This window comes from Lipotes vexillifer, unplaced genomic scaffold (assembly GCF_000442215.2).
Source record: "Lipotes vexillifer unplaced genomic scaffold, Lipotes_vexillifer_v1.1 scaffold108, whole genome shotgun sequence".
Classification (NCBI taxonomy): domain Eukaryota; kingdom Metazoa; phylum Chordata; class Mammalia; order Artiodactyla; family Lipotidae; genus Lipotes; species Lipotes vexillifer.
The window spans coordinates 409,334-422,219 of NW_006781176.1; the positions used below are offsets into that span (position 1 = coordinate 409,334).

At 37.3% G+C, this 12,886-nt stretch overlaps 1 protein-coding gene across 1 annotated transcript in view; it reads right to left on the reverse strand.

Annotated features, from left to right (window-relative positions):
* Positions 1-12,886, reverse strand: part of ABHD17B (abhydrolase domain containing 17B, depalmitoylase) — a 39,448-nt gene that overhangs the window by 1,547 nt on the left and 25,015 nt on the right. Inside the window, exons 2-3 of the mRNA XM_007454494.1 lie at positions 7,050-7,519; positions 2,920-3,099 (exon numbers count right to left, since the gene is read on the reverse strand). Of these exons, the coding sequence (XP_007454556.1) occupies positions 2,920-3,099; positions 7,050-7,516 (647 nt within the window). The 5' untranslated portion in view covers positions 7,517-7,519. The remainder of the gene's footprint in view (positions 1-2,919; positions 3,100-7,049; positions 7,520-12,886) is intronic.

A 12,886-nucleotide genomic window follows, 5' to 3' on the forward strand; every position in this document is an offset into this window, starting at 1 on the left:
AGGAGGAAAGAAGTCAACAAATTAAGTATGGAAAGGAAACAAATTTTCTTGTGTTATATTAATTTAAACATCAGAACCATCTTTGAATCAATTCAGAAGGGAAAGATACCTCTTGGATTTCAAATAAGATTCAAAAGTCATCTTTGCATTACTCCCTACCTTAAGATTATCTGAGGATGTTAACTTGACGCACTTCTGTTTTGAGGGAATCACTCAATAATTATAGTCATCCTACTTCACCTTTCTACAATGTAGATATTTTAGCACAGAAACTTAGGTTGCAAGGAGAGGAAGAAACCAAGGACCATTTCAGCTATGTGCTAACTTCATACCTCTCTGCATTCACATTTTTTTCTCCCTCCCAATATCCTACCAAAATGATAGGAAAATATTTTTTTTGTTTTGGGTATTTACTACAAAAATAGGAAGAATATAATAAAACATAACATTTTGGAGCTGGAAAGCAAATGAATATGTGAGATAACAGATTAAAAGTATAGGAGAAAACACAATTTTTAAGAGGACAGAAGGGAAAAGTGAAGAACCAATCCAATTTATATCACGGAATACCCCCAGAAGGCTAGGAACTGACATGCATATAAAGGCAGGTGATTCAAATCTACAGAATTTGTTCAAAGTCTGTTTAAGAAATAGTGTCCTGCACCACCACCCCCTACGCCACCCCATTTCTTTTCTTTCCCCTTCCTTTTGCAGCTGGGTAACTGTCCTCTACCTAAAACTGGAGGGTTTGTGGACTAGGGGATTGCCGGACACAGTTTAAGGCAGAGGTACCAAATAGCAAGTAAACATATACATGTTGGCTGCTATGAACCCATTTTCCCTACTGGGCTCCCAGAATGCTGGCAGCCAAGCCTCCACCTTTTAAGAGATAGTTGTAGGAAGAGTCTTCTTTGGAGACTATATATCTGCCTTAAGAGGAAAGATAAATACTGACATTGGGGTGGGATCCCCAACTAATTGGCTTGGCCAGATCACTGGATAGTGAAACTCACAGTCAACAAGTCTTAATTCCCCACACTTCAGGTCAGCTCTTTAGTTCCTTATTCTTCCATATGAGCACACAAGTAAGAATTATCGGACATCAGAGGAGATGTCACTTTACATATAAGACAAGGATCAAAATAAACAGTAAAAAAGGGCAACTTGGAAGAGACAAACAATACAAAGAAAAAACCTTACAAAGAACAATTCTTTAAAAATTTTCTGAGAGAAAGAGGCGCAAGGCGTAACTATAAAATGAGGACAGAATCTTGAAAAAGAAAATCATCAATGAAATAATTCAAGGCAGCATTTGGTAAAGAAAAAATGCTTGGGTATATTATTTGCTGTCAACTCTTCAACAGTAGAGGAATTAAATAAAAAAGGAAACGTATGATCTTTTTCAAAGTTTACTGTTAGTGCTGCACACTCTGTTGGTGCAGCTGAAATGAAAGAGGGAGCTAAACAGAGATGTAACTTGGCAAAAGTTTACCCCAATTGTCTCCCTATCATTCCTACCATTCAGCTACAAAGTATAATGCACATACCTTCCAATCTACCATTTTCTAAAACAAAAACAAACCCCCAATAAATGTAAAAACCAAAAACCTCCCACAGCCTGCTCTGGTGATAATATCATATGCTCCCATTCCCTTCCGTACCAAAGTAACCCCTTACTGGCTAATGAAGAAAAAATTTGTTTTTGAAATGACCCTTGCTGTTCTTATAAAGAATCAAGTGGTGACTTGGCCTTTGGCCTATATATCATTCACAAAGAATCTTTGTATTGCTACCAATTTGGGAAAGGAAATAAGACTGACATTTGCCAGCCTCTCACTTCTTCCCTTCCTTCCTTTGACAAAAATAGGCCGTCAATTTTTTTGTAACAATGAAGAAGAGCTAGTGGGAACTACCATCCTGTGTTGAGAAGCATGAGGAAAAGTAGCCCTTCTTTTAAATTTGTCTAACACTTATGTTTGCAGACTTTGTGGGGGCAGTAATTATTCTGGCTCATTTAAGACTCAACATTTTCGCAATTCACTTCTTTTGTAAATCAGATATCACTAATTAGACATCATTCATTTCATTTTTTACAGAAGATTAAAAAAAAATTTTATTTATTTTAATTTTGGCTGTGTTGGGTCTTCCTTGTTGAGCTCGGGCTTTTCTCTGGTTGCCGTGAGTGAGGACTACTCTTTGTTGTGGTGTACAGGCTTTTGCTCACTGCGGTGGCTTTTCTTGTTGTGGAGCACAGGCTCTAGGCACACGGGCTTCAGTAGCTGTGGCACGTGGGCTCAGCACTTGTGGCTCACAGGCTCTAGAACACAGGGTCAGTAGTTGTGGCACACGGGCTTAGTTGCTGCACGGCATGTGGGATCTTCCCAGACTAGGGCTTGAACCCGTGTCCCCTGCATTGGCAGGCGGATTCTTAACCACTGCACCACCAGGGAAGCCCCGTTCATTCATATTTTATGCACATGTGTCTCATTTTCCCTCTACTTGTTCCTCTCCTCCAGTATTATGCACCTCACTGGATGGTACTATCGTCTGTTAGCAGCTGAAGTCAGAAACCTGGGAATTATATTCAAATTCTTTTGTTTAGCATCCTATATACAGTCTGACATTCAGTTCTATCAATTTTTTCTCAAATTCACTCTCTTATCTCCAATACTACTGCCACCATCTGGGGTATAAGGCTCTCAGCACTTTTCACTTGGGTTACTATTGCTCAAACACTTCAGCCTTCTGACAGATGTACTGCCACCACCTTCCTCACAAAGTAATTTTTCTACAATTTCTAAAATATATGTAAAATAGGAGCTCATGGCTGAGTGAACTGTACCATGAATACCTTTAGTGATGGAAAAAAATTCCCTCAAAAGTTTCTTCGAATTAAACTATTTGAATATTAATACTTACTTTGGGAATGCATCAAAACAGTAGGTCTTCTTGGTATCAGGAAAAGCGACTCGCATTCCTGAGGTCAAAGGAGAATGAAGAATAACAGCAGCACTCTCATACCGAGCAGCAAGATCCACAGATGGTACTGTCCCTATACTTTGGCCATATATAATCACATTTTCAGGGCGAATGCCATATCTACAAAGTTCAGAAGTTTAAAAAAAAAAAGAGTTGGAGAGTCAGACTGGTATGAAGTGTTCAATCACTACGAAGGTCTTAATCTTAAAAAAGAATGACAGAATGAGACAATGTCAATAAATTTATATTTAAAATTTAAGTTTCTTAGTCATCACTAACATATTTAATCCCACAATAAAATCTATATTATTTCATCTGTTTCAAGTCTATCTTTTGGAAAAATAATGGCTGAGGTCTCTTAAAATTTTAATCTTAAGGAATGAATTTATTAAATCATTTATGCAATTCAACGTAGCATGTTATTGACTATATTTGGAACATACTATGTCACTAATATTTTAATGGAGATTTAGTGTTTATTTTCCATTCAATGTAACAAAGGTTCTTTATTTCTCTAGGCATTAAAAGTGGTTCATTTTATTTTCTGAAGTTGGTCATAGTGATGAAAATGCAACATATAGTTACAGTATGGAATGATGAATAAAATATATGTACTGTTTTAGCCAAGAGCAAATTACTTATTTTTCTTGAGATTTGCATTTATTTACCCATAGAAATGGACTAATGATTGGAAAGATCAATAGATGAATGAGAATTCCAAAAGCCACATGGGTCAGTGATTTATGAATACTTCCTTTAAAAATGATTCAGATTTAAATATATGAACTCACTAACTCAATTATACTGAGTATATACTACGTTCCAGGCATTGTTACTTGTGTACAGTATAACTGTCCTAACTATAACCTACTACAAGTGTAAGTGAGGTACCATAGGAGCTAATTACCTCTCCATAGTTTCTTCAAATCAGTCCTACAGAAGAATTTGGACCATGTCCCAAAGATTGGGTTCCATCTACTACAGACTGACTCTAAATGTAACTAAACTCAGAAAAGCTTTTTTTGCACTTCCCTGGTGATGCACTATTTAAGAATACGCCTGCCAACACAGGGGACACAGGTTTGATCCCTGGTCTGGGAAGATCCCACATGCCGCGGAACAACTAAGCCCATGTGCCACAACTACTAAGCCTGCACTCCAGAGCCTGTGAGCCACAACTACTGAGCCCGAGTGCCACAACTACTGAAGCCCGTGCGCCTAGAACCCATGCTCCGCAACGAGAAGCCACCACAATGAGAAGCCCACGCACCACAACTAAGAGTAGCCCCCGCTCGCCGCAACTAGAGAAGGCCCACGCGCAGCAATGAAGACCCAACGCAGCCAAAATAAATAAATAAATAAATTCTCTACACATTATCTTAAAAAAAATTAAAAAAAGAAAAGGTTTTTTTCTTTGCAACAGACCTAGCTTCATAGGAATGAAGAAATTAAAAAAATGAACATTTGCAGCATCGCATCAGCATAACGCTTGGGGCTGCATGGATGCTGTTTAGCTGAACAGCAGAACTGTGGGTGGCAACAATAGGTTTTAGGCTAAAGCTAGCACTGGCAAGGCTCCAGAGTAGCTGAAGCAGCTGCCAATTTACTATCAGAGGACTCAAAGCAGTAACAGAATTTCAGAATAGTACACGTTAGAAAGGACTTCAGAGACCATTTAATCTAGGTTAGCTGCTTACTGAGCAGATGTTCAAAGTCAGAGTAAGTTAATGACAGACCTGTAATTAGAACCCAGGTATCCTGACTCCAGGTCCAGTGCCTTTTCTATTACAGCACACAGAAAATAAGCTCAAATACTGTGGGGGAAAGGCTGCACAGTGAATATTCATACTTTATTTTCTGTTGAACCATCAGAAGTTCAGAAACATGGTTACTATAGATATTCAATTATCCTTAAAGGAAGGTTATTCAAATAATAATTATTTAAGTTCATTATTTTTTCCCTTCCTGGTTACTTAAGCCCTTTTTTACTTTAATCAAGTAAACGAAATGAAAGGCATGAATTCTAATTACACACATTTTATTAGATGACAGAATTCAAGAATTGGAAAGAATCTTGGAGATCATTTAACTCAAGCTCTTCATTAAACAGACTAAGAAACAGAAGCTCAGAACAGTTAAATAAATTTCCCAAAACTTCCTAACCTTACTAACTCTTCCAACCATATTTAGAGTTCAACATAAGAGAAATTAAGTCTGAAATTCTATGCTAAATTAGTATGTGGGACTAGGTAGCAATCTATCTGTTCTACTCCTATTCTTCATTCATACTGTTCGAGTGTATAAAAAGATTAATTAACCCAGACTAGAAATCACTTAAGAAAGTTTCCTGTAAATTGATATCTGATAAGATTTAAAAAAAAAAATAATAAAGCTGACCACTTACAAGAGGGGATTCTTTTACATAAACATAGAAAGAACACTTAACTGGATACTAACATGTTTTGCTTGAATAATTTATACTTTTGTGCTACTTGGAAGCACTAATAATGAAGGCTATCTGCTTTTAGCACCTTTAAAAGCTATACTAATTCACTGAAGATGAATTATAGTATGTGAATTATATTGCAATAAATCTGTTATTAAAAAATGATCATATTTTCCTGACAGGTATTATATATACTATATTCAACTGGTTGAATCTGAAAGGGGGAACTCAGTTTTGTTTGCGGGCCTGAGGGGACTGACATGAGTATAACCGAAGCATATTTTGACTGTGATCATTTAAGGTAGCTTTTAAGTTTATAAATTTTTACCACTCTGTGCCTGTCTCCCTCCCACCCCTAAACTCCATAATTACTATTTACCATCTATTTTTTTTCTTACTTGTCAGAAATGTTTTCATATCATTTCAATTGACTTAAGAATCCCTTTTATACAGAACTCTGCTATGAGACCATAGTTTTACTATACATCTTGGAAGGGTAAATGTTTCAAAAGATTTTTCTAAAAAAGGTTATATCTACTAATGAAATTGAGAAAGTTCTTCCCAACTAACTGAAACCATTAATATTTAAACATTAAATTAGGAATGGTAAATTTTCTTTATGTACTCTAGCTTCAGTCTAAAATACTTTGGAGGGATTTCCCTGGTGGTGCAGAGGTTAAGAATCCGCCTGCCAATGCAGGGGACACGGGTTCAAGCCTTGGTCCGGGTCCCACATGCTGTGGAGCAACTAAGCCCATGCACAACTACTGAGCCTGCTCTCTAGAGCCGGAGAGCCACAACTACTGAGCCCGCGTGCCACAACTACTGAAGCCTGCGTGCCTAAAGCCCGTGCTCCGCAACAAGAGAAGCCACCGCAGTAAGAAGCCCGCGCACTGCAACAAAGAGTAGCCCCTGCTCATCAAAACTAGAGAAAGCCCGCGCACAGCAATGAAGACCCAACGCAGGCAAAAAAAAAAAAAACAAACAAAAAAACCCAAAACACCTCTGGAAGTCAGGCAGCTTATTAATGTACAATGAAGAATAATTTGTACTAAGGTATCTTTCTGTTTAGTGTACATTAACTGTCTGATGAGGAAATACACTGAAGTATACAAAATTGCAATCTTTTTCAAGAAAAATTTATAAGTATTTTTGTGACTAGAAAAGATTAATGTTATTTCTATTTATTAATTTTTAATTATCAATTATATAAAATGATGCAAACCCTGTCTTAGGATTTTAACAATCTAGCCTTTTACTCTGTTAATGACAGATCAAGTGAATGATTAGCTAAATCACTTTTCTCTCATTCCCTTGAAATGTTGCAACTTTGAATAAACATTTTTATACCAAAATCCAATAAGTTTCTAAAACCAAAAATTTTTCACTGGCTTACATTTTTAGGAAAATCACACACACACAAGCTGTCAAACTCTTTTATGCTATTATACAAAATTTTAAATTACAATCTAAAAGTATAACTCTTCATAGGTTTATACTGGTAAATATAATCTTTATTTAGTACTTCAAGATGTGTTACAAAAACAGATTTTATTCTATTCTTATACAAAACAATTTTATCAGCCATCACAAATGTGGAAAACAATTCCCAATCACCATTTACCTTGTCCTAAGAGCAAGCCAAGCAGCTTCTATGTCTGCATAGAGGTTCTTCTCTGTTGGTTTCCCAGAACTTGCACCATATCCAGAATAATCATATGAAAATATATTACAGTTAATCCGTGATCCCAGTCCTATGTAAAAACTGCTCATCTGACCAAGATCAACAGCATTTCCGTGTGAAAAGAGTAAAGTGTATTTGGCATTGGGTGAGCAACGCACAAACATGCAGGCAATTCTGTTGCCTTTACTGGTTCTAGTCATGAAACACTCAATAGCATCTTTTTCTCTAGAAGAATATTGCCAGTCTGCTCGTTCTGATAGGTGTAACGTCCAGCGGCTTCCACTTTCATCACACATCAGCGTGTAAGTTGGATCAGGTGGCAAAAATGCTAATTTTGAAGCAATTTTCCCTGGACAAGGTGGACAGCAGAAGAGGCAACATAGCTCACTAAATGAAAGATTATTCATCTTCTGAAAAAGAAAAGAATAGTCATATTTTAATCACTGAATGTCCATTCTGCATTTGCATACAATAAAAGTTAAAACAAAGACACCAGTAAATTCTACTACTGGACAGTGTCTACTACTATTATATGAAATATGCTTTCCCAAATAGATTTTTGGTATCTTTCTAGAAACACTTTAAATCATGAGGTGAGACAAATATTCCTGACCAGGAAACAGACTCAAATACTATGACATGTTGCAAACAGTAGTTGATATTTTATAATACTTAACCAAAATACGAAAAGTGATACTCTTACCAGAGAGTAGAGGTATAAATGTGTTATTTCTCTACAAATAACAACATAGTAGGTATGAAATATCTTTAGTTAGCTTGTAATTTCTGTGTAACTCAGTGAAAATTCTCAATCTCGTGAGAAGCTAGGGATTTAACATAATATAGTAAATATATAATAATAGCAACTTACTATTTGTCAGGCATTGTGCTAAGGGTTCTATGCATATCAGCATGTTTAATCCTCTAAGCAACCTGTATGGCAGTCGGAGAAAAGAAACCTGCACAAGGTGAGGAAGTGAGGGAGCCAGGATTTGACACCAGGCTCAGTCATTGCTGGGCTACATACACTGCTTCAAGGGCTCAAAACACTATTTGTCTCAGAAGCTTATTTTTTTAGCCATATTTGTCTCAGAAGCCTATTATGTTAGCCATAGTGCCAAGGGCCTAAATTACCTATAAAACATTAAAATGTATATATGAATATATGTATGTATGAAATTATTGCCCAAATTAAGAAGGCATTATTATGGAACAATGATCTGCTCAAGGAAAATTTCCTAAATGGTTAGATGGAAATGAGCATAAGGTTTGAAGTCACAGAGAGTTGTGGTAGCACTTACTAGCCGTGTGCCCTTGGGCAAATTATTTACCTTTTTGACCCTCACAGTCTTCATAAGTAAATGAGGCCAATGCCTACAATGAACACAGTGGTTGTGAAGAACAAATATAATGATATCGTTAAGGCACTTAACATAGTAATGGCCTTAGAGCTGACACACTGAGAAATGGTCCACTTTCTCCTATGCCTTTTTCATCAATATTTTAAAAGTATCCACAGCTCATATTAACTCAGAAACATAATAAAGTACTACTTGTTTGCCCTACCAGCATTTCCTTCTAATTATCCTTTCTCAAATTCCTATCTCTTTATAGCAGTAGACCATTGCTTAGGTTCCAGGAAGAAGGCATTCAAAACAAACACCTTCCAGAGGTTTGGTGGCACCTAATTTTCTCCAAAAACATCTAAATAAAAGGATAGGAAAAAAAGAACTTCATCCTACCAAAAAATGAGAAACTATCACCTCAGAAGAGTGACTAAAGTGTTGAGTACATATGGAAAGAAATGAATGCCTTTTTCATTAATTACTCATTCAAAATCTAGTTTATTTACAAATGTGTTAATTTCCCAGTGTAAACAGGTAGAAAGAAGCAGAAACAGCACAGAGAGAGAAGAGTAGGAGTGACATGAAAGGCTTTAAAAGATGAGTAAGGGAAGGGCAGAAAAATGTCTCTTGGCTAATGGGAAGCACCTTTACTTGTTATTCTATTTTTATTCCCTTTCGGCCTTCAAAATGAATATAGCCTGAATAAGTTAAGGTCTTACTCTGGTTGGAACAAGAGTCAGATAGAACAAAAATGACAACTAGCTGTCATCCTTAGGGCTAACTCTAATTGGCTCCATGACATGTTGTACTGAGGAGGATTCTGAGATCATGCCCAGGGCTTAGCAGGCAAAGAATGTGTGATAAATTAGCAAAGTCTACTACAGAATTTGGCTACAAATCTATTATCCTGGTCAGGAGGATAAAGGATCTGGTGAAGATGGCAGAGAAGGGAGTTCAAAGGGTCAGTTCCAAAGAAGGAGATGATCCCCAAAACAAAAACAAACAAAAAAACCTAAAAACAAAGAAGGAGATAACCTGGAAAAAGAAGATGAGGTAGAGGGTACAATATATCAGTGCTATCCGTTTAATAATCTGCCTATGGTCATTTCTTACCCCCAATTACCTTACACACCATCAACTGCTGACCCTCAAGAGCATATTAAAAGCTTGATTAAATAAACTGTATATAGCTATACTATGTTCCTGTAAATTACCACTTGAACATGAAGACTTTTATGTACTATATAATAAAGTAATTTTGAAATAAACTGGCTGACCGAAGGTATATAATGCTGCAGAGACGATTCTGAAGATGAACACCAAAGGAAAAAATCAGACGAGAAAAAGCTGCAATGCCAGGGTCAAGTCAAATGAAAGACAATCTGACCTTCTTAATGGCGGCAGAAGAAATTATTCCCACCTCCACTGCCTCAAACCCAGACAACTGGTATCCACTTAATAACATAAACTTGGAAATTATCACTTTCCTAATGATAGGTCTGATATAGGGCAGCAACACAGACTTGCTTAAAAAAGTTATTCTCTCCTTTTCTATAAATGTGAAAATTTTCACAATAGAAAATATAAATAAAACAAATAAACCTATGTTTTAGTATGATCAGAGCAGAGCTGGGCAAATTACTGAGGGAGAATATCTTATTCTTGATAAATCACTGAAATATCTTGTCAAATTTAGATAATTTAAATCCAATTTGTTTCATATAACTCACTATTACTTACTAGTTATTTCTTGACAACAAAATCTTGAGGAGACAAGGCAGTGAGTAATCACAGATGGAAAACAACAGAGTTATGAGAGTACACAAAGGTCATACAACAAATTGAATAATTTGTAGCTGAATTTTTGGACCAGCCAAAACAAGGATTTAAACTAAGTTATAATAAACCTATTTAAAAAGAGAGAGAGGGGCTTCCCAGGTGGCACAGTGGTTGAGAGTCCGCCTGCCGATGCAGGGGACACGGGTTCGTGCCCCGGTCTGGGAAGATCCCACATGCCGCGGAGCGGCTGGGCCCGTGAGCCATGGCCGCTGAGCCTGCGCGTCCGAGCCTGTGCTCTGCAACGGGAGAGGCCACGATAGTGAGAGGCCCGCGTACCGCAGGAAAAAAAAAAAAAGAGAGAGAGAGAGAAAGAGAGAAGGAGGGAGTAAGAGAGAGAGAAAACTTAAAGATGAAGCAGAAAAAAGTGTCAGAAAGAAAAGTTCAACTGGAATCCCTGGTATAAAAAAATCAGTATCTGAAATAATTAAACTGATGGGTTGGGTACAAATATTGATAACAGTTGAAGAACACATTAGTGAGCTGGAAAATCAGGTTGAAGAATTCCCAGGTATGGAATTTTTCAGGGGGATGAAGAGATGGAAAATATAAAAGAAAATTTAAGGAGGATTTCAGTAGAAATACCAATATCAGTAAAGGAGTCCCCTCCAAAAAAAGAGGAGAAAATAAAGACAATCTAATAATTTTTCAGAATTAAAGAGAGAAAATTCAGATTGAAATAGCTCAGAATGCCAAATAGGTATTTAAGAAAACTTTCACAGCTAGACAAATTACAGTAAATATTAAAACTGCCAGAAACAAAAATCTGAACATTTCCAAAAGGGAAGAACAGATTACTTACAAAGGAACAAGAATCAGATGAACATCTAACTTTTGAATAACAACAGTAGAAACCAGAAGACACTGAAGGGATAAGTTTAAAGTAAGGAAAAAGCTTCGAAGCTAGAATTTCACACAGATAAAATACCAATTTAATATGAGGATAAAATAAGGATATCTGCAGGCACACAAAAACTCAGAAGGTTTACTGAGTCAAGACCCTCTTTGAAAAACTCCAGCAAGGAGGAAAAGAAATGCAAGAGAAGTCTGAGATATCTGAGATATGACAAATAAAGAATAGTTAATATAATGTCTTTTTTGGTAAGTAAGCAATGGAGGAAAAAAAAAAGCAGCGAAGTATATCCCTAATAATCCAGAATCAAAACTTTGGAGAATACCAATGTGGAGGGGATTGGAATAAGAGTTAGGGAGTATTTAAGAAGTAAAAATGTGCCAGGGCACTGGTCACTTGAATTGTTCGGAATATTAATATTGATAAGATTAAGACACAGAATAAAGGCATGAATATGACTCATTTATTTTGGCTGCACCAAGCAGCATAGGAGATCTTAGTTCCCTGACCAGGGAATGCACCCATGCTCCCTGCAGTGGAAGCACGGAGTCCTAATCACTGGGTCGCCAGGGAATTCCCATTATGACTCTTAATAAGTCAGACATAACCAGCATAAAAACGATACTTTGATACACCTGAAGAGTAGTTATAGTTTTCATTACAAATGTCTAGCCTTGAGTATTTATCAACATGTTAAAACTCAAGAAGGAGTGTAAACAGAAAGAAATAAATTAATGGTAGATATCAACAAAATAGAGAACAAAATGCAACAGAAAAAGTGGTCATTCTGGACCTCTAGTGCCATGCAGAGTATCTGACATATAATGAGGTTTCTAATTATTTTTTAGATGAATGAGTTAGTAAATTATTAAGATTAATTCAACCCTCTGCACCTCAGAAGCCCCCACAAAAGAAGGAAAAAAGTTTACAAATCATATGTCAAGAAAGAAATCCAACATACTTTGTAACAATTACTTAGGTTTCTTGTATGGGTCAGAATAGAAGCAATCAAATAAAAATGTATGAACCTGAATGAGGGAGGGTTCAGGCAGGAAAAGCACGGCTAGTTACTGAAATCATTCAGTGTGTTATAAAGTACAGAACAGAACAGTCGTCCAGGGAGAAGGAAATCTTGCCCCTTTGGAAATCAATTCACAAAATGAAAGGTCAGCTCAATGTTAAACAGATGGCCCATTGTGAAAATTAAGGTTTTCCTTTTGGCAGGGGACTCAGAGTTACTTCACTTATATAGCAGGAGGAAGTTCCTAAAATTGCATGAAATAATAATTTAAGAACTTGCTTCTCCTGGTAACTTTTTCCTGCTCAATGACAAAGGAAAAGAGATGAACACCTGAGTCGTTTCTCAGCAAAACAGGAAGACTACTGTTAAATAATGTCCTTACGTAAAATGACATACTATAATCTCCTTCCTCTCTCTCTCTCTCTTTTTTTGCGGTACGCGGGCCTCTCACTTGTTGTGGCCTCTCCCGTTGCAGAGCACAGGCTCCAGACGCGCAGGCTCAGCGGCCATGGCTCATGGGCCCAGCTGCTCCGCGGCATGTGGGATCTGCCCGGACCGGGGCACGAGCCCGTGTCCCCTGCGTCAGCAGGCGGACTCTCAACCACTGGGCCACCAGGGAAGCCCCTCCTCTCTCTCTCTCTTTTTTAAATATTTATTTTTGGCTGAGTTGGGTCTTCGTTGCTGCGCGTGGGCTTTCTCTAGTTGCGGGGGGGGGGGGCCG